General features: G+C 48.5%; 4 protein-coding genes across 6 annotated transcripts; 3 read left to right on the forward strand and 1 right to left on the reverse strand.

The window, feature by feature from the left end:
* Window positions 1–140: 140 nt before the first annotated feature.
* LOC114815074 (keratin-associated protein 4-11-like) lies at window positions 141–3,289 on the forward strand. The gene is made up of 2 exons (XM_029075272.1): window positions 141–413; window positions 2,909–3,289. Exons 1-2 carry the CDS (start codon window positions 141–143, stop codon window positions 3,287–3,289), a joined length of 654 nt encoding a protein of 217 aa, XP_028931105.1.
* Window positions 3,290–6,759: 3,470 nt separating this feature from the next.
* LOC114815204 (keratin-associated protein 4-3-like) lies at window positions 6,760–8,185 on the reverse strand. Its single transcript, XM_029076129.2, has one exon. It carries the CDS (start codon window positions 7,911–7,913, stop codon window positions 7,245–7,247), a length of 669 nt encoding a protein of 222 aa, XP_028931962.1. The 5' UTR covers window positions 7,914–8,185; the 3' UTR covers window positions 6,760–7,244.
* A 2,963-nt stretch (window positions 8,186–11,148) lies between these two features.
* LOC100088634 (keratin-associated protein 4-4-like) lies at window positions 11,149–11,756 on the forward strand. 2 transcript variants are annotated; one of them, XM_039913512.1, is made up of 2 exons: window positions 11,149–11,429; window positions 11,583–11,756. In XM_039913512.1, the coding sequence occupies exons 1-2, from the start codon at window positions 11,217–11,219 to the stop codon at window positions 11,754–11,756; spliced, it is 387 nt and encodes a 128-aa protein (XP_039769446.1). In that variant the 5' UTR covers window positions 11,149–11,216. The 2 variants fall into 2 exon arrangements, with proteins under 2 accessions (XP_039769446.1, XP_016082512.2); XM_016227026.3 differs by having other exon boundaries at window positions 11,149–11,756.
* A 5,787-nt stretch (window positions 11,757–17,543) lies between these two features.
* LOC107546794 (keratin-associated protein 4-4-like) lies at window positions 17,544–18,131 on the forward strand. Of its 2 annotated transcripts, XM_016227025.1 has the most exons (3): window positions 17,544–17,862; window positions 17,932–18,028; window positions 18,086–18,131. In XM_016227025.1, the coding sequence occupies exons 1-3, from the start codon at window positions 17,544–17,546 to the stop codon at window positions 18,129–18,131; spliced, it is 462 nt and encodes a 153-aa protein (XP_016082511.1). The 2 variants fall into 2 exon arrangements, with proteins under 2 accessions (XP_016082511.1, XP_016082510.1); XM_016227024.2 differs by having other exon boundaries at window positions 17,544–18,131.

An 18,131-nucleotide genomic window follows, 5' to 3' on the forward strand; every position in this document is an offset into this window, starting at 1 on the left:
TAGGCTGGATCATCTTTCTTTACCAATCCACCTGCCACCATATTAGGGCTTATAAGGGGTAAAAGAGAGCAAGGAGCCATTCAAACTCAGGAATATCCTCCTCCAGTGAGCAAAAGCCAGATCCTGAACCAACCGACACCATGGTCAACTCCTGCTGTGGATCCGTCTGTTCCAACCTGAGCTGCGGAAGAGGCTGCTGCCAAGACACCCGCTGTCAGCCCGGCTACTGCAATAGTCCTTGCTGCCCTCCGACGTGCTCCCAGACCACTTGCTACAGAACCACCTGCTGCCAAGCAACATGCTGTGTGACCAGCTGTTGCCGCCCGACCTGCTGCAGCCCCTACTGCTGCCAGTCAGTCTGCTGCCAGCCCACTTGCTACCGCCCAGTCTGCTGTGTGTCCAGCTGCTTCAGGGCCTACTGCCCCCAACCTTGCTGTGTATCCAGTCGATGCCAACCTTGTGGCCTCCTAGCCTGCTGACAAAACGTTTGCTGAGGAACCACCTGCTGAGGCCTCCTTGGTGCACCTCATCTTGCTGCCTCCCACTCCCATGGCTTCAGCTACCACTTTTATGCTGTTGATAGTGAAATCTATTTCTCCAGCCCTGATCTCTATCCTTCTGTCCACTTTCACATAACCTCCTGCCTATAAGACATTTCTGCTTGGATATTCTCCTATCACCTCAAACTTAACACATCCCAAACAGAACTCATCTTCCCACGCAAACCCTGTCCTCCCCCTGACTTTCCTATCACTGTACAAGACACCACCATCCTTTGTCTCACAAGCCCATAAGCTTGGTCTCATCCTTGACTCCTCTCTTTTTCAATCCACATACTCAACCATCACTAAATCCTGTCGGTCCCACCTTCACATCATAGCTAAAATCCACCCTTCCCTCTGCGTTCAAATTGCTACCACTTTAATCCTATCCTGCCTGGATGACTGCATCAGCCTCTCTGCTGAGCTCTGAGCCTCCTGTCTCTCCCCACTCCAGTCCCTACTTCGCTCTGCTGCCCAGATCATTATTCTATAAAATCCTTTAGGACATGTCACCCCACTCCTCAAAAATCTCCAGTGGTTGCCTATCCACCTCCACATCAAACCAAAACTCCTCACCATTGGCTTTAAAGCACTCCACCACCTTGCCCCCTTCTACCTCCTTCTGTAAATCAGTCCTCATACTTCGCTCCTCTAGTGCTAACCTTCTCACTGTGCCTCCATCTCACCCATCTCTCCACTGACCCCTAGCCCACATCCTGCCTCTGGTCTGGAATGCTCTCCATCCTCAAATCCAACAATTACTCTCTCCCCCTTCCAAGTCTTATTGAAAAAACATTTCCTCCAAGAGGTCTTCCCAGACAGCCCCACATTTCCACATCTCCCACTCCCTTTGGCAACCCCATGCCTTGTTCCCACATATCAGTCCCACAGCCCTTACGGACATATGTGTCATTTTATTTATTTGTACTGATGCCTGCTTCCCCTCCTTCTAGACTATAAGCTCATTTTGAGCAAAGAATATGACTGTTTATTGTTGTATTATACTCTCCCAAGTGCTTAGTACAGTGGTCTGCACACAGTAAGCCCTCAATAAATATGACTGAATGAATGAATGACTCCACTGAGTCCTAGGCACTTTCTCTTTCCACTAGGCCTCCCTGCTTCCTTTTTGAGCCAGGATCACAGACCTTCAGAATCTTTGTCATGAGTAATCCCACAACTTTATCTGACAGACTAGTGACATCATCATTCTGTAAATTGTTTTGACTTCAAGACCACAGGCCTAGGAATCAGAAGGACCTGGGTCCTAATCCAGACTCAGCCACTTGCCTGATGTGTAACCTTGGGCAAGACACCTAACATCTCTCTCCCTCAGTTACCTCATCTATAAAATGAGGATAAAGACTGTGAGTATCTTGTGGGACATGGATTGTGTCCAACCAGATTAATTTATATCTACCTCAGCATTTATTACAGTGTCTGGCACATAGTCAATGCTTAACAAATAGAAAAAAAGCTGCCATTTCCACCAGCCTCAACAAAACCAACCCCTTCCAACTGCTATATTTCCAGGGACAGGGGGTGATGGAATGATTTTATACAATAAAAAAGGCTTGTTGTAGTGGGATTAAGGCAGACTCTGTTAAAAACACTCTTCCACAGCTCAAACCTGAACCTGAACAAAATTAAGTTCATCCTTCCAGGTTTGCCCAGCAGAGAATCGGGCCTTCTCTTCCATTAACCACCTTCCACCTAATTATGACCCAAATAGTCAATCAATCAATCTAGGTTATATATTATCTACTCACTCTGTGCAGAATACTATTCTAAGAACTTGAGAGAGTACACTACAACACATCTGGTAGACACTTTTCCTGCCCATGACAAGCTTAATGGTTCCTTTACTCCAGTAAAAAGGTTGCCCTACATTACTCAGAATGTGTCAACAGAGCTCGAGCATCACACGTTCATGTGACAGACCCACAGCCCAGGAACAGGGAAGGAAACAGGTTGACTGGTGGGAGGTGATGTTTCTCAGGGGAGAAGAAGCACTAGAATAATGTCCAGGAATTCAAAAGCTGATTGAATGACTGTCAATGCCCTTGGGAAACACAGTGGTCCTTCTGAGGAAGCTCAGGACATTTCATGGAAGAAAACTTAATTGCCCCTTAATTAATTATTGAAAATTAGCATTCAAACAATTACAAGGATGTGATCCCGCTTCCCTCACCACCACAGCAGCTCCCTAGGGGGTATATAAGAGAGGCAGTGGGGCAAGGAGGCAACCAAACATCAGGAACGTGTCTCCTTCCACCTGAACAACCATCACAGTACCTGCCACCATGGCCTGCAACTGCTGCTCCACAAGCTTCTGTGGCTTTCCAAGATTCTCCCTGTGCTGCCAGCCTTGTTGTCGCCCAGCTTGCTGTGTGTCTACCTGCTGCACGCCCTGTTGTCCCCCACCGTGCTGTGGGTCCAGCTGCTGCCAGCCTTGCTGCCGCCCTACCTGCTGCCTGCCTAGCTGCTGCAGGCCCTGCTGCCCGCCAACCTGCTGTGTGCCCAGCTGCTGCCAGCCTTGCTGCTGCCCTACCTGCTGCCTGCCTAGCTGCTGCAGGCCCTGCTGCCCGCCAACCTGCTGTGTGCCTACCTGCTGCCAGCCTTGTTGCCGCCCAACCTGCTGCCAAACCACATGCTGCCGGACGACTTCCTGCCGCCCAAGCTGCTGTGTGTCCCCTTGCTGCCAGCCTTGCTGCCGCCCCACTTGCGGCCCATCATGTTGCTGCTGAGCATCCTGCCTGGCAACCAGCTGCTTCCAAACCATGACCCCCTCGATGGTTCTTGAAATTTGGGGGAGCTATCCAGGAACTCCCTGCTGCTACCTTCCATGCCATCAGAGACCCATAGAGAATCTGCAGTTCCAGAACTGGAATAGGCTCCACTCGAAATTCTGGATTCCCTCATTTACAGCTCATTCTCTCATTCACCGCATCCTCTCACCTGGCATCTCTTAGGAAAAAGGATGATGGATGAGAGTTTTATCTGCTCCTGCTTCTCCCTGAGGAATCACCCACACAGGTTTCAGCAAACCGAATCCTCTTAGCCTGTAATGACTTCTTTCCTTTCCATCACTCCCTCTCACTTTTCTATGTTTCACTGTCTTGTAGCTACCTAATAAAATTTCCCATCTGTGGGATAAAAAATTCATGGCATCTCCTGTAGTTGTTTCTTGTAGTGTGTCTTCAGTTTTGGGCCCAACAGTCTCAAGTTCAGTGCTCTGAGGATGTCACATTTTTCACTTCCATGGCATTATCTCTGTCCCTAGAACAGAGATCAGCTCCCAGCATTCCATCAACAGAGACATGTGATTGGCCCTTTCTCCACCACAGTCCCATGATCCCATCTAGACTGTAAGCTCCTTATATGCAGGAAGCATGTCCACCACTTGTCTGCTTTGTGATTTTGGGTAAGTCGCTTAACTTCTCTGGGCTTCAGTTACCTCATCTGTAAAATGGGGATTGAAATTGTTAGCCCCATGTGGGGCAGGACTGTGTCTAACCTGATTATCTTGTATCTATTCCGGAGCTTAGTACAGTGTCTGGCACATAGTAAGTGCTTCACAAATACTGTCATTATCATCATTATTATCATTATTATTATTACCAACCTTGTTATAGGGTACTCTCCCAAGTGCTTAGTGCAGTTTTCTGCACAGAGTACATTCTCAATAAATAGGATTGATTGACTGATCGATTGAAGGAACAGGGAACACTACTGCCTTCCTTCCTCACCACCAAGTACCTCATTTCCCAACATGCTTTTTGTGCACAAGGATTGAAACTGCAGCTAAGCACCTTTGGTGTCCCCAATGTACACAGCCAGCCATGCCTTCTCCCCGAGAACCTTCACTAGCTCTCCTCCATGCCACTGAAGAAGCTCCTCCCAGTCCTCCCTGGCTGAGCGGTCAAGGAGGATTAGGATGGAATAGAGGAATTTTACAAGAGGGAGATTATTTGTGACCTCTGAGAGGGTGGCTTTTGTGAGATGAAGGACATGGAAGCCAGATTGGAGAAGGTCAAGGAGAACACTGGAGGAGAGAAACATGAGACAGTGGATGTAGACTACTGGCTCTTAGGAATGTGGAGAAAAATGGTAGGAGGGAGATGGGGCAATAACTGGAGGGAGACGTTGGGTCAAAATAGGGTTTCTTTTTTTTTTTAGGATGGGGAGACATGAACATTTTTGAAAACAGTGAGAAAGAAGCCACTGGAGAATGAACAGTCAAAGATGGTGGTTATGGAGGGAAGAAGGGAGGGAACAAGTGTTTTGATAAGATGCAAGAGGATGGGGTCAGATGTGCAGTTGGAGATGTTACATATTCTTGCTACTCCTTTCCAGTGGGAAAACCCATGATCCAGGTGTCAGTCACTTAAGAGATGGCACTATTTGGAACAAAGACAATCACTGAGAAAAGAGGAAGGAGACTGGCTAGGGGAGAGAAATTTAATTCTCCATTTCTGAGTTCAAAACATCAGGACCAGACTATGAGGCTGCCTCCATTTCCTCTCCTCCAATTCTCTCCTTAACCCCCTCCCTTGTGGTTTCTGTCCCTTCCTTCCACAGAAACTGCCCTCGCAAAAGTCGCCAATGATCTCCTTCTTTCCAAATCCAATGGCCTTTATTCGAACCTAATCCTCCTTGAACTTCCAGCTGCCTTTGACACTGTCAAACACCCACTTCTGGAAACATTATCCAATTGTGGCTTCACTGACACTGTCCTCTCCTGGTTCTCTCCTCTTATATCTCTCTGGCCGTTCCTTCTCAGTCTATTTTTCAGGTTTCTCCTCTGGGACAGTGGGGGTCCCTGGCTAAGGTCTGGATCCCCTTCTATTCTCCATCTACATTAACTCTCTTAGAGAACTCATTTGCTTCCATGGCTTCAACTATCTTCTCTATGCTGAAGATTCCCAAATCTGCATCTCCAGCTCCAACCTCACTCTTTCTCAGCAGTCATACATTTCCTTCTGTTTTCAGGACATTTCTACCTGGATGTCCCATGAACACCTCAAACTAAATTCCCCCCCAAGCCCTGTCCTCCCTCTGACTTTCCCATCACTGTAGGCTGCACCACTATTCTCCCTATCACACAATCCTGTAATCTTGGTATTATCCTCAAATCATCTCCCTCATCCAACACACATATTTAAATCACCACCAAATTCTGTCATTTCTACTGTCCTAATATTGATAAACTCCACCCTTTCCTTTCCATCCAAACTGTCACCACATTAACCCAAGCTTGAATCCTATCCCACCTTGATTACTGCTTCAGCCTCACTGTTGACTTCTCTGCCTCCTGTCTCTCTCCACGTCAATCCATACTTCACTCAGCTGTCTGGTTCATTTAAAAAAAACACAACAGATCGATCCACATCTCCCATCTCCTCAAAAGCATCTGCTGCTTTGCGTCAAGCAAAAAAGCCTTGTCACTGGCTTTAAACCACTCAATCTCCTCTCCCCCTCCTATCTTCCCTCACTGATTTCCTTCTACAGACTAGCCCATACACTTTGCTCCTCTAGCACCAACTTGCTCACTGTAGCATGAAATCAGTGAGGTAATGTAAGAATGGGTGAGCTGATTGAGTGCCAACTCCTTTCCCTTGTCCCATGCCATACATCCCCACCCCCTTCCCGACCTGGAAATCCATCCCACTTCATTTATGACAGGGTTCGTGATCCCACAAAGGTTATAATAATAATAATGTTGGTATTTGTTAAGCGCTTACTATGTGCAGAGCACTGTTCTAAGGGCTGGGGTAGACACAGGGGAATCAGGTTGTCCCATGTGGAGCTCACAGTCTTAATCCCCATTTTACAGATGAGGTAACTAAGGCACAGAGAAGTTAAGTGACTTGCCTACAGTCATACAGCTGACAAGTGGCCGAGCCGGGATTCGAACCCATGACCTCTGACTCCAAAGCCCGTGCTCTCTCCACTGAGCCACGCTGGTTAATTAGCAAGTACTTTGCTATCTGCAGATAGTTTTTTTCCTGATATATTTCGTTAACTGGTGGTCCTGATAGAGATTTCATTTATGCTCTCAAGATACTCTAGATCATAGTACTCTTTCTTTAGCATGGACTATTATGATTAGAAATATGGAAATCAAAGTGATAGATTAAATCATTTTGTATTTCTACTGCATTTAAGTAGATTTTAAAGAAAAAAGTACAAGAAATAATGATGCCAGGATTTTCCATGCTGGGCAGGGATATTTTATTAGAAAACAGTCCATCACCAAGACATGATAAAGCAAGAGTGAGGAGCACGACACAAAGAAAGCATATCGAACTCAGAGGATATGGGATTTGGGAGCCTGGACAGTGGTCTTAGAAAAGGTTTTCCCAAGCTGGATGGTTACCTGGGGAATGATCCATTTTCCTTCCTCAGATCGGCACATTCCCTCTTTGCAATGAGGACATTGAGCTGTCTATTTGGTTTTTGGTCAGTGGCTTCAATATTGTTGAGAGGTCTCTGCCTACACTGGATGAGGAGGGTGCCTGCTGAGTGGCAGGCCAGACCCTGCTCCAAAGGGGGGAGTCTGTGGGTCTCATGTCAGGCAGTTTTGCTAATTGCGGGCAGGAAGCACAGTCCTTCTCCCGGGCAGTTTCAGGAGGGGCAGGGAAATCAGGTCTCCATGTGGATGGTCACTGATTACAAGCAGTTGGCAGGAGTGGACATTATTCAGCAGCAAGACGATGTACAGCAAGTAGGGCGGCAGCAGGTAGTTCTGCAGCAAGTGGTTTGGCAGCAAGTTGGGCGGCAGAAAGGCTGGCAGCAGGTGGGCACACAGCAGGTTGGGCGGCAGCAAGTCGTCCTGCAGCAAGTGGTTTGGCAGCAAGCTGGGCGGCAGCAAGGCTGGCAGCAGCTAGTCAAACAGCAGGGTCGGGGGCAGCAGGGCCTGCAGCAGCTGGACACACAGCATGGATGGGGGCAGCAAGGCCTGCAGCAGATAGGCACACAGCAAGGTTGGAGGCAGCAGGGCCTGCAGCAGGTGGACACGCAACAGACCGGGCGGCAGCAAGTGGTCCGGCAGCAGGTCGGGCGACAACAACTGGTCACACAGCACGTTGGGCGGCAGCAGGTGGTTCTGCAGCAAGTGGTCTGGCAGCAGGTCGGGGGGCAGCAAGGGCTGCAGCAGCAGCTGGGCTGACAGCAGGTCTCTTGGCAGCAGCCTCTTCTGCAGCTCAGGTCAGAGCAGATGGATCCACAGCAGGAGTTGACCATGGTGTCAATTGGTTTGGGGTCTGGAGTTGTCTCAGAGGAGGAGGAGATTCCCAAGTTTGAATGCCTAATGGTGGTCCAGGGCCCCTTATATACTCTGATGTGGAGGCTGGTGGTGGAGGGGGCCATCCCATGACCAATGATCCAGCATGCCAGATCTCTTCCTTACCATTGTTGGGGCCAATTGAAAAGCAACAAGTAGATTAGCTATTAAACTTCCACAGAGGAAGTGCTCAGCCCAGTGGGAAGAATAATCTTCCCTGTTGACCTCTGCAATAGCCAACCAGTCTCTTGCTTCCCAAGCCACAATCATAATCTTCCCCCTCTCCTGAGGAACATCTCACCTCTGCCAGCTTCTCACCACCACCATCTGTGGCTCTTTCATTTGACTTGGGTTCCAACAGATTCTCTCTTCATTTCTGGTTTCCCACTATGATGCATACTGTTGCCTGGGTGATATGGGACAAAGGTCCCCATGATGGGGCAGTGTTTAGGATCGAAGATCTTCCTGAGGGAAGGAATGTTGGTTGGGGAAGAGTAGGAAGGTCGCACTGCCGGGCGGTCAGTGGGGAGTCACTAGGGAATCATGAGGAAGGAGGTGATTGAAAGAGAGACGTCAGGTTGTCAGGATCCCGACAGAGGACTCAGCCACCACCTCCCCCTAGACTCTTGACATGAGCTTGCTGGGCAGTGGGCTTTCCTTGTTGGTACTGAGCATTGATTTGGACACGGTCTGGCCTATGTTGAGTGGCCTTGGATCAAGAGCATTCAGGAGGGAAGCACTCCAAAAGAAATGGTGCAGAGTACCAAGAGAGACCATAGTCTTGGACCATGAGGTATGATGATGATGATATCAACTGCCATGAGAAATAATGATGAGCCCTGTTTTGGAGACTTCAGAACTGAGAATCTGTGAAGAGGAATTGATTATAGTTCTAAAGAGTTAAGCAACACCACTAGTACTGATCCATGTTACTCATATTCCTGCTTGGGCATCAGTGTAATAAGAAGCGAGGCAGGCTGGGGTGCAGAACTAAGTGCATATGAGGTTTTTCTTCACCTTAGCTAGCTACAAGAAAATTGGGGCCTGGAGCCTAGGTCTCCTGATTCTTAGAGCGGTGCTCTTTCCACTGAGGGGGAGAAGGGGGAGGAATAGTTATGGGAAGTCACTCTAGATTGAAAGGACTTTTGCCTGATAATCAGCAACCTAGAGTTATAAGAGACCCAGGGGAAGGAATAAAAAAAAGTCTTGCTTCCTTCTTCAAATCAAGTGTGGTTTTCCCGACATTTGAACGATTCGCCCAGGTGGCACAGACACCCCTCTTTACTAATTGCGGTATTTGTTAAGCATTTACTATATGCCAGACACTGTATTAAGCGTTAGGGGAGATACAGGCAAATTGGTCGGACAGATCCCACATGGGGATCATGATCTTAATCCCCATTTTGCAGAGGGGGTAACTTAGGTACAGAGAAGGTAAGTGTCAAGTCCAAGATCACCCAGCAGGCAAGTGAAGGAGCCAGAATTAGAATACAGGTCCTTCCGACTACCGGGTTGATGCTCTATCCACTTGATCACGCTGCTTCTCCTAAGAAGTTCTTCAATTCAAAGAAATATGCAATGATTTACTCTGTTTACAGAAATGTAAAAACCAGAATGTGATGTCTACATCAGCAAGGAATGAATTGAACAGGCCGGCAGCAGTCATCAGGCAGAAGGGATTTGGAAATAAAATGCAGGTGCAACCTCAGATTGACCATAGATTTTTACTACACTGTAACTGAATCTCGATTGCTCCCAAAATAAGGAAGATTCACATATCAAATCGTCAAGCGACAGGTTCTTCCAAAATAGCTCCTTTGACCCCAGAGGTCACGACACAACCTACAGACAGTTACAACAACGGCAATTTCAGACGAAGTCAGAGGTCAAGAGAATAATTGGATTATGCCCCTATGCCTCTTGGTCTTACCAACTTCTCCCTCACCCTTGACCAATCTAACCTGGGACTTGGCATGGTTCCAGCTGTTATCATCACCAGGGGTCCAGATGAAATAGCCCCACCAACAGTATCAGAGAGGCATGCAAGTGGACATCAGGAATAGTCCCTGGAAGCCCAGCCACTGGTACGGTGGAAAGAACACTGTTCTGGGAATCAGGGGACCTGGATTCCAGTCCCAGACCATCCTGAACCTGGCTAAGGTGAGAAAAGATAGCACATCCACTTAGCAGTATACTGCACCCCTGCCTTCCTCCTCGCTTGCTGCACTCTGGCACAAATGGGAATATGACTGTCATGGATGAGCGTGAGAGGTTTGCACAAGTCTCTTGCACAATAATCCATTTCTCTTTCAGTCCTGTAGTCTCTGGACTACATCATTCCCAATGACAGACCACTCCATCATCCCCATATCTCAAGGCCTAAGAACAAGGGTTTCAGGATGAACTTTCCATCGATTCTTAAGGAGACCTTTCCTCCTAGAAGCCTCTAGCTCCAGGGTCCCTCCAACTTGGGCAGAACATGTCCACTTCAAAGGCCTTTTTACATTTACATAACATCATGTCCAACCTACGGTCCAGCAGGTCAAGTCAACTGGACAGAGGCAGGTAAAATGGACATAAGTTGAGGAGTTCACTGTCAGGATCCTGACCAGCTGATGTTGCTCACTCAACCACCTCCTTCCTCAAGGTTCCCTAGTGACTTCCCACTGAATGTCCAACAGGGTGACCTTCCTGCTCTCCCCCAACCAGCACTCTTTCCTCCAGGAAGATGTTTAATCCTGAAGGCTGCCCCATCATGGGACTTCCCGATTCTGTCTCCCCCGATTAGACTGTAAGCCCGTCAAACGGCAGGGACTGTCTCTATCTGTTGCCGACTTGTTCATCCCAAGCGCTTAGTACAGTGCTCTGCACATAGTAAGCGCTCAATAAATACTATTGAATGAATGAATGAATGAATGAACTTCCACCCCATGTGAACTAGACACTGCTTGGTTCATAGCATGTCCACCTATAGAAGAGAGAGAGAAAGAGAGAGACCTGTAGGGTAAACTTGTCATGTGAGAGACCTATGGTTCCTGGTGGCAAGGAAGTGGCTGAGTGAGGAGATGTTTCTCAAGAGAGGGGGATGTTCAAAATTCTTCCTTGGGAAGCAAGAGACTGATTGGCTGTGGCTGAGATCTACAGGAAAGAAGATTATCCCTCCCATGGGTCTGAGCACACTTTCTAGGCAGAACCTAAATTACTAATCAGCTTGCTGTTTTTTAATTGGCCCAGAGATGGCAAGGAAGAGGTCTGTAATGCTGGATCAGCAGCCCCATCCACCACCATGTCAACGTATATAAAGGACATGGGGCACCAGGAGGCATTCAAACTCGGGAATCTCCTCCTCTTCCTTTGGGACAACACCAGACCCTGAACCAACCGACACCATGGTCAACTGCTGTGGATCCGTCTGCTCCGACCTGAGCTGCGGAAGGGGCTGCTGCCAAGAGACCTGCTGTCAGCCCAGCTGCTGCTGCAGCCCTTGCTGCCCCCCGACCTGCTGCCAGACCACTTGCTGCAGAACCACCTGCTGCCACCCAACGTGCTGTGTGACCAGCTGTTGTCACCCGACCTGCTGCCGGCCCACTTGCTGCCGCCCAGTCTGCTGCGTGTCCACCTGCTGCAGGCCCTGCTGCCCCCAACCTTGCTACGTGTCTATCTGCTGCAGGCCCTGCTGCCCCCGTCCATGCTGTGTGTCCAGCTGCTGCAGACCCTGCTGCCCTCAACCCTGCTGTGTGCCTAGCTGCCGCCAGCCTTGCTGCCGCCCAACCTGCTGCCAAACTACTTGCTGCCAGACGACTTGCTGCCGCCCGACCTGCTGTGTGCCCACCTGCTGCCAGCCTTGCTGCCGCCCAACTTGCTGCCAAACCACTTGCTGCAGAACCACCTGCTGCCGCCCTCCTTGCTGTGCATCATCTTGCTGCTGAACAACCTCCATTCCTACCAACTGCTTGTAACCGATGATCGTTCCCATGGAAGCTGAGTTCTCTGCCCTGCCTGAAACTGCCCGGGAGAAAGACTGTGCTACCTGCCTGCAAATAGCTGAGCCTCCTGACAACATTCTAGAACCCACAGTCCTCTTCACCATGGTATGAGGTCCAGCCTCCTACTTGACGGCCACCCTCTTCAACCAGTGTAGACACCAGATTCCAAACCCCCAAAGCTCTCTGCCAAAATCCCAAAGGACATCTTTCTCTACGTCGTTTCGGGTGGCACCGTGATATTGTGTCAATCCAAAGAGGGACAAAGTATTGTCCCCTGGAAACCCATCCTGCCTGTGAAATACCTTTCTCATGGACCAGGATACAAAATGCTGAATCCTTCAACCTTGAAACACTGTCTTCACCTCTAGATCTTTATGCCTCTCTTGAACCCACTTTAATAAAATTCCCCTTTTCAGCACAGAAATATCTTAGCATCACGAGTCTTTATTTTTTGAGTGTGTGTTCTTGATTCTTGGCCAAGCCCTATGATAAACCAGGTGCTAGAAGGCACACTTCAATGTTATCTGGTCCCTAAGTTCATCAACCTTAAATGTTAATAGACAGTTAACCCAGCCCACACCAGGAGACTCAAAAGCACTGAGTATTGTGACTCCCTCCAACGTCAAAACTCATGAATTAGGTTCAAACCCTTAGCTGAGGGCAGCACTTGGAATGAGCTAGCAAAAAAGAAGAGGGAGTTAGATGAGGAAGAGAATCAATGAGCTGCCAGGAAGTTAATGGTGCATTTAAGGATCCAGAGTGAGTGCTGAGTGACCTAGGACATGTCACTTAACTTCTCAGGGTCTCTGTTCCCTCATCTGCAAAATGGGGCATCAACAACTGCTTTCCCTCTTAATTAGACTGCGAGCCTCATGCAGGATCTGATTATCTTGTATCTACTCCAATATTCAGTACACTGCTTAACACATAGGAAGTCCTTAACAAATACTATTATGATTATTACTGTTAGTGTCATTATTATTATTATCCAGTAAGGGCTAAAAAGGAATTGATTCTCTTCTCGTTGAGGACCCTGACCATATTACCCTTCACCTTTCCTGACACCAGGTAAGGAATGTTCCCAATGTGCTGAAATCACAGACCATTTGAATCTATGTCAAGAAGAAACCCCAGACCAGTGACAGTGTTCTTTATGTTTTTTTGGTTCCAATCTGCCATTTCTATCTGCTCTAAAAAACTCGATCCTTCCCTAATTGCTCTGTTTCCAGGGTATTGGGCATAGAAGCAATCCCAGACAATATAAAGCCTCATTTTAGACACACAAAGGCAGAGAATTTGTTCAATACATTCTTGCCAAGAGGCCGGGTTACATAGCACAGACATAGTCCATGCTGGCCTCATACCGCTCACAAAATTGTGTTCATCCCTCCAGAGAGGCAGCATGGCGTAGAGGATAGAACATGGGTCTGGAAGTCAGAAGGTCATGGGTTCTATTCTCAGCTCAACCATTTGTCTGCTGTGTGGTCTTGGACAAGTCACTTCAATTCTTTGTGCCTTGGTTACCTCACCTAGAAAATGGGGATTGCGACTCTGAGCCCCAGGTGGGACAGGGATTTTGTCTAACCAATTTTCTTGTACCCACCCCAGCACTTAGTACAGTGCCCGGCACATAATTATTATAATCATTATTATTATTATTATTAGATTGCTTGGCAGGGAAGCGGACCTCCTCTTTCAACAACAGCCTTCCACTCTGCAGAGCAGTTCATTCACCGTGATGATGGTCCAGCAGTGGAATCTTCCCCTGGTAGAAACTGGATTTCTACAGTACTCAGAGTCTGTTGTCTGAGCCCAAAAGTCCCGTGGTCAAGTGACAGACACATGTTCTGCAATAATAATGTTGGTATTTGTTAAGCGCTTACTATGTGCAGAGCTCTGTTCTAAGCGCTGGGGTAGATACAGGGTAATCAGGTTGTCCCAAGTGAGGCTCACACTTAATCCCCATTTTACAGATGAGAGAACTGAGGCACAGAGAAGTTAAATGATTTGCCCACAGTCACACAGCTGACAAGTGGCAGATCGGGGATTCGAACCCATGACCTCTGACTCCCAAGCCCGGGCTCTTTCCACTGAGCCACGCTGCTTCTCTATCAGGGAGGAAAGAAGCTGGCTGATGGGAAGTGATTCCTCAGAGACAAGGGACCATAAGAATGTGATGTGGGAAGCCAAGAACTAATTGAATGACTCCCAGAGCCTCTGAAAAATACAATTGTCCTCCCGAAGGTGCTCATTCATTCATTCATTCAATAGTATTTATTGAGCGCTTACTATGTGCAGAGCACTGTACTAAGCGCTTGGAATGTACAATTCAGCAACAGATAGAGACAATCCCTGTTCAGTACATTTCATGGGCAAAAACTTAATTACTTTTTTATTAATTATGGTAAACTAGCACAGACTCACAAGAAGTGATACTGCCTTTGCCCTACAGCAGCTCCCAGGGGAGTACATAATAATAAAATAATAATAATAATGATGGCATTTGTTAAGTGCTTACTATGTGCCAAGCACTGTTCTAAGCCCTGGGGTAGATAAAGGGTAATCAGGTCCCTGTCCCACTTTGGGCTCACAGTCTTAATTTGCATTTTACAGATGGAGTAACTGGAGGCACAAGGAAGTGAAGTGACTTGCCCAAGGCCACACAGCAGACAAGTGGAGGAGCCAGGATTAGAACCCTTGACCTTCTGACACCTAGGCCTGCGCTCTATACACTATGCCACCCTGCTTCTCTTTATAAGACAGGCAGTGGGGCAAGGAAGCAGCCAAATATCAGAAATTTCTCCTTGCACATGAGTGACCATCACGTCCCCTACCACTGTGTCCTACAACTGCTGCTTCACAAGCTTCTGTGGCTTTCCAAGTTTCTCCCTATGTGGGTACTGCCAGCCTTGTTGCCCCCCAGCTTGCTGTATGTCTACCTGCTGCAGGCCCTGTTGTCCCCCACCATGCCGCCCTACCTGCTGCCAAACCACGTGCTGCCGGACAACTTGTTACCGCCCTACTTGCAGCCCATCATCTTGCCATTGAGCATCCTGCCCCACAAAGAGCTGCTTCCAATCCAAGACCCCATCAGTGGTTCCTGGCATTTTGGGGGGCAGTTCAGGAGCTCCCCGCTGCTGCCCTACACGTCTCAAGAGCCCCATGTGGAACCTTAGTCCCAGAACTAGATGGGCTTCACTTTAAACTCTGGTTCCCCTCATTCACAGAATCTCTCATGAGATCCTCAACCACTTCTTCATCTCACCTGACATCTCAAATCTCTTCATGACATCTTATGAAGAACATGGACAATGGAGGAGAGCTTTTTCTGCTCCTTTCACTTCTCTTTAATAATGTTGGTATTTGTTGGTATTTGTTAAGCGCTTACTATGTGCAGAGCACTGTTCTAAGCACTGGGGTAGACATAGGGGAATCAGGTTGTCCCATGTGGGGCTCACAGACTTAATCCCCATTTTACAGATGAGGTCACTGAGGCACAGAGAAGTTAAGTGACTTGCCCACAGTCACACAGCTGACAAGTGGCAGAGCTGGGATTCGAACTCATGAGCCCTGACTCCAAAGCCCGTGCTCTTCCACTGTGCCGGCTTTAAGTTGTCCACAAGGTTGCAGGAAACTCTTTCCTCTGAGCCTGTAATGATTTAATCCCTTTGATCGCTCCCTCTCACTTTTTCAGGCTTGGCTGCCTGGCTGCTCTCTAGCAAAATTTCCCATCGGTGATGTAAAAATATCCTGGCATCTCTGGTTGTTATTCCTTGAATGCTTCTCTTTAGTTTCTCACCAGATATGCCCCTGACTAGAATTCTGCCATGACTACATTTTTCAGTTTCCTGGCACGGCCTGCAGGCCCATGCTACAATGCTCAGCTCCCCGGATACCATTCATAAAAGCTGTTACTGATGAAGATTGTGGTTTTGATCATGATGATGAGGGATGGCTGACCTAGGAGCCTGCTAAAAGGACAGAACAAGCATCACTTCAACCTGATCATCGGCCCAAACTAACCACTCTCCTGCAACCATTCCTTAAAGTGCAGCCAAATGTAGTAACCCAAGTTAGGTACGCAGATGCGACCAGCAAGACCTTCCTGGAATGAAATAGCATCAGATTCACCCCCGTGACACCCCTTTATTCACCCCTCCTCTAACCACACAGCACTTATGTACATTCGCATAATTTATTTATGTATGTTAACCTCCGCCTTCCCCTCTAGACTGTAAGTATTGTGGGCAGAGAACGTATCGATCAACTCTGTTATATTGCACTCTCCCAAGCCTTACTAGTGCTCTGCACACAGTAAGAGCTTAATAAATACCTTTGATGAGGAGGGTTATAACGATGATGATGATGATGATGATGATGATGATGATGATGATGGTGATCACTACCCTTTCCGACAGTAGGCAAGCAAGATTCCCAATGTTCTGGCATCAGAGACTGTTTGGATCTCTGTTGCAAGTAGAAACCCTTCCAGGTTTTCCAGAATGATCCCAACACTTAGTCTGCCAGATGGGTGACATCGTACATTAGGCCTTCTTTTCCTTCGGCTGCCGTTTCTACCTGCACCTGAGCTCTTAGGACAGTGCTCTGCACACAGTAAGCACTCAATAAATACGATAGGTTGGTTGATATGAAATTAACAGGGCTGTGCTCTCCAAGAATGTCTCTTGCGTTCACACAGGTCACGGTACAACCTGCAATTTCAACAAGGGAGGATTCAGAGAGAGTCAGAAGCCAAGAGAAGGATCAGACCCATGGGCCCATCTTGTCAGCTGCTTCCCTCTCCTTTGATAAATCTACTCCAGAACTGAACCCCGCTGAAGAGCAGTAGTATGCCAAGGTATCCAGGGAATCAACTCAGCTTGGTTCACACTCAGTTTTTCTTTTTGATGGGGAAGCGGGGGAGGGTCTTTATCCTCTCCATTGCACTGACTAAATCACAGGCATTCCTTGCCAACAGGGAACTGGGGGAGGAGCTGCTGAGAATTCTGGCTAACCTGACACTAACGTGTCCAAATCAATCGGCTTTTTGCTCTGTACATATCATCCGGCCGATCTAATGTCCTGCAGCCTCAAGTCAATTGGCCAGAGGCTAAAGGAATGGATGCAAGCTGGCAAGTTCTCTTTCAGGATCCTGAGAAGCTGACATCACTCACTCAGCCACCTCCTTCCTCATGATTCCCTAGTGACTCCCAACTGAGAGCCCTTCAGTCTGCCCTTCCGGCTTTCCCACAACCATCATTCCTTCTTCCTTTGATCCTGAATATTTCCCCATCATGGGGACCTTCACCCCATGTGACCCAGATGGGTCACAAAGTGGACTCCACACAAGGAAGAGAGAGAAAGTGATGTCAGGTCACACAGTCACCTGACAGGACAATGGTTGACGGTGGCGGGAAAATCGCTAAAGTGAGAAGACATTCCATAGGAGAAGGGGAAGTTGACAACTGGTCCTTGGGAAACAAGGGCCGATTAGCTGTTACCAAGGTACCCACAAAAGATCATCATTTCCCTGGACCTGACCACAGCTCCTTGTTAAAACCTTAATTGCCAATCAGCTTGTTGCTTTCCAACTTGCCCCGTTGTTGGTCACTGGGCCATCACTCACCTCCAAAACAGAGTATATAAGGAGCACAGGATGCAAGGAGGAATTCAAACTTGGGAATCTCCTCCTCCTCTGAAACAACACCAGACCCTGAACTAACCGACACCATGGTCAACTCCTGCTGTGGATCCGTCTGCTCTGACCTGAGCTGCGGAAGAGGCTGCTGCCAAGAGACCTGTTGTCAGCCTAGTTGCTGCTGCAGCCCTTGCTGCCCACCGACCTGTTGCCAGACCACTTGCTGCAGAACCACCTGCTGCCGCCCAACATGCTGTGTGACCAGCTGCTGCCGCCCGACCTGCTGCAGGCCCACTTGCTGTCAGTCGGTCTGCTGCCAACCCACTTGCTGCCGCCCAACATGCTGCGTGTCTACCTGCTGCAGGCCCTGCTGCCCCCGACCTTGCTGCGTGTCCACCTGCTGCAGGCCCTGCTGTCCCAGGCCCTGCTGCCCCCGACCTTGCTGTGTGACTAGCTGCTGCCAACCCTGCTGTCGCCCAGCCTGCTGTGTGCCTAGCTGCTGCCAGCCTTGCTGCCGCCCAACATGCTGCCAAACCACTTGCTGCCGAACAACTTGCTGCCGTCCGACCTGCTGTGTGCCCAGCTGCTGCCAGCCTTGCTGCCGCCCGGCTTGCTGCCAAACCACTTGCTGCAGAACCACCTGCTGCCGCCCTACTTGCTGTACATCATCTTGCTGCTGA

Source organism: Ornithorhynchus anatinus, chromosome 11 (genome assembly GCF_004115215.2).
Source record: "Ornithorhynchus anatinus isolate Pmale09 chromosome 11, mOrnAna1.pri.v4, whole genome shotgun sequence".
Taxonomy (NCBI): Eukaryota; Metazoa; Chordata; class Mammalia; order Monotremata; family Ornithorhynchidae; genus Ornithorhynchus; species Ornithorhynchus anatinus.

What these genes read in the sequence shown, in the direction of transcription:
- LOC114815074 (XM_029075272.1), top strand. Translation starts at nt 141, where the DNA reads ATGGTCAACTCCTGCTGTGGATCCGTCTGTTCCAACCTGAGCTGCGGA. An exon ending in GTGTGTCCAGCTGCTTCAGG is followed by an intron (nt 414 to 2,908) that starts GCCTACTGCCCC and finishes CTGTGCTGCCAG; the next exon opens with CCTTGTTGTCGCCCAGCTTG.
- LOC114815204 (XM_029076129.2), bottom strand. Translation starts at nt 7,913, where the DNA reads ATGGCCCCCTCCACCACCAGCCTCCACATCAGAGTATATAAGGGGCCC.
- LOC100088634 (XM_016227026.3), top strand. Translation starts at nt 11,217, where the DNA reads ATGGTCAACTGCTGTGGATCCGTCTGCTCCGACCTGAGCTGCGGAAGG.
- LOC107546794 (XM_016227024.2), top strand. Translation starts at nt 17,544, where the DNA reads ATGGTCAACTCCTGCTGTGGATCCGTCTGCTCTGACCTGAGCTGCGGA.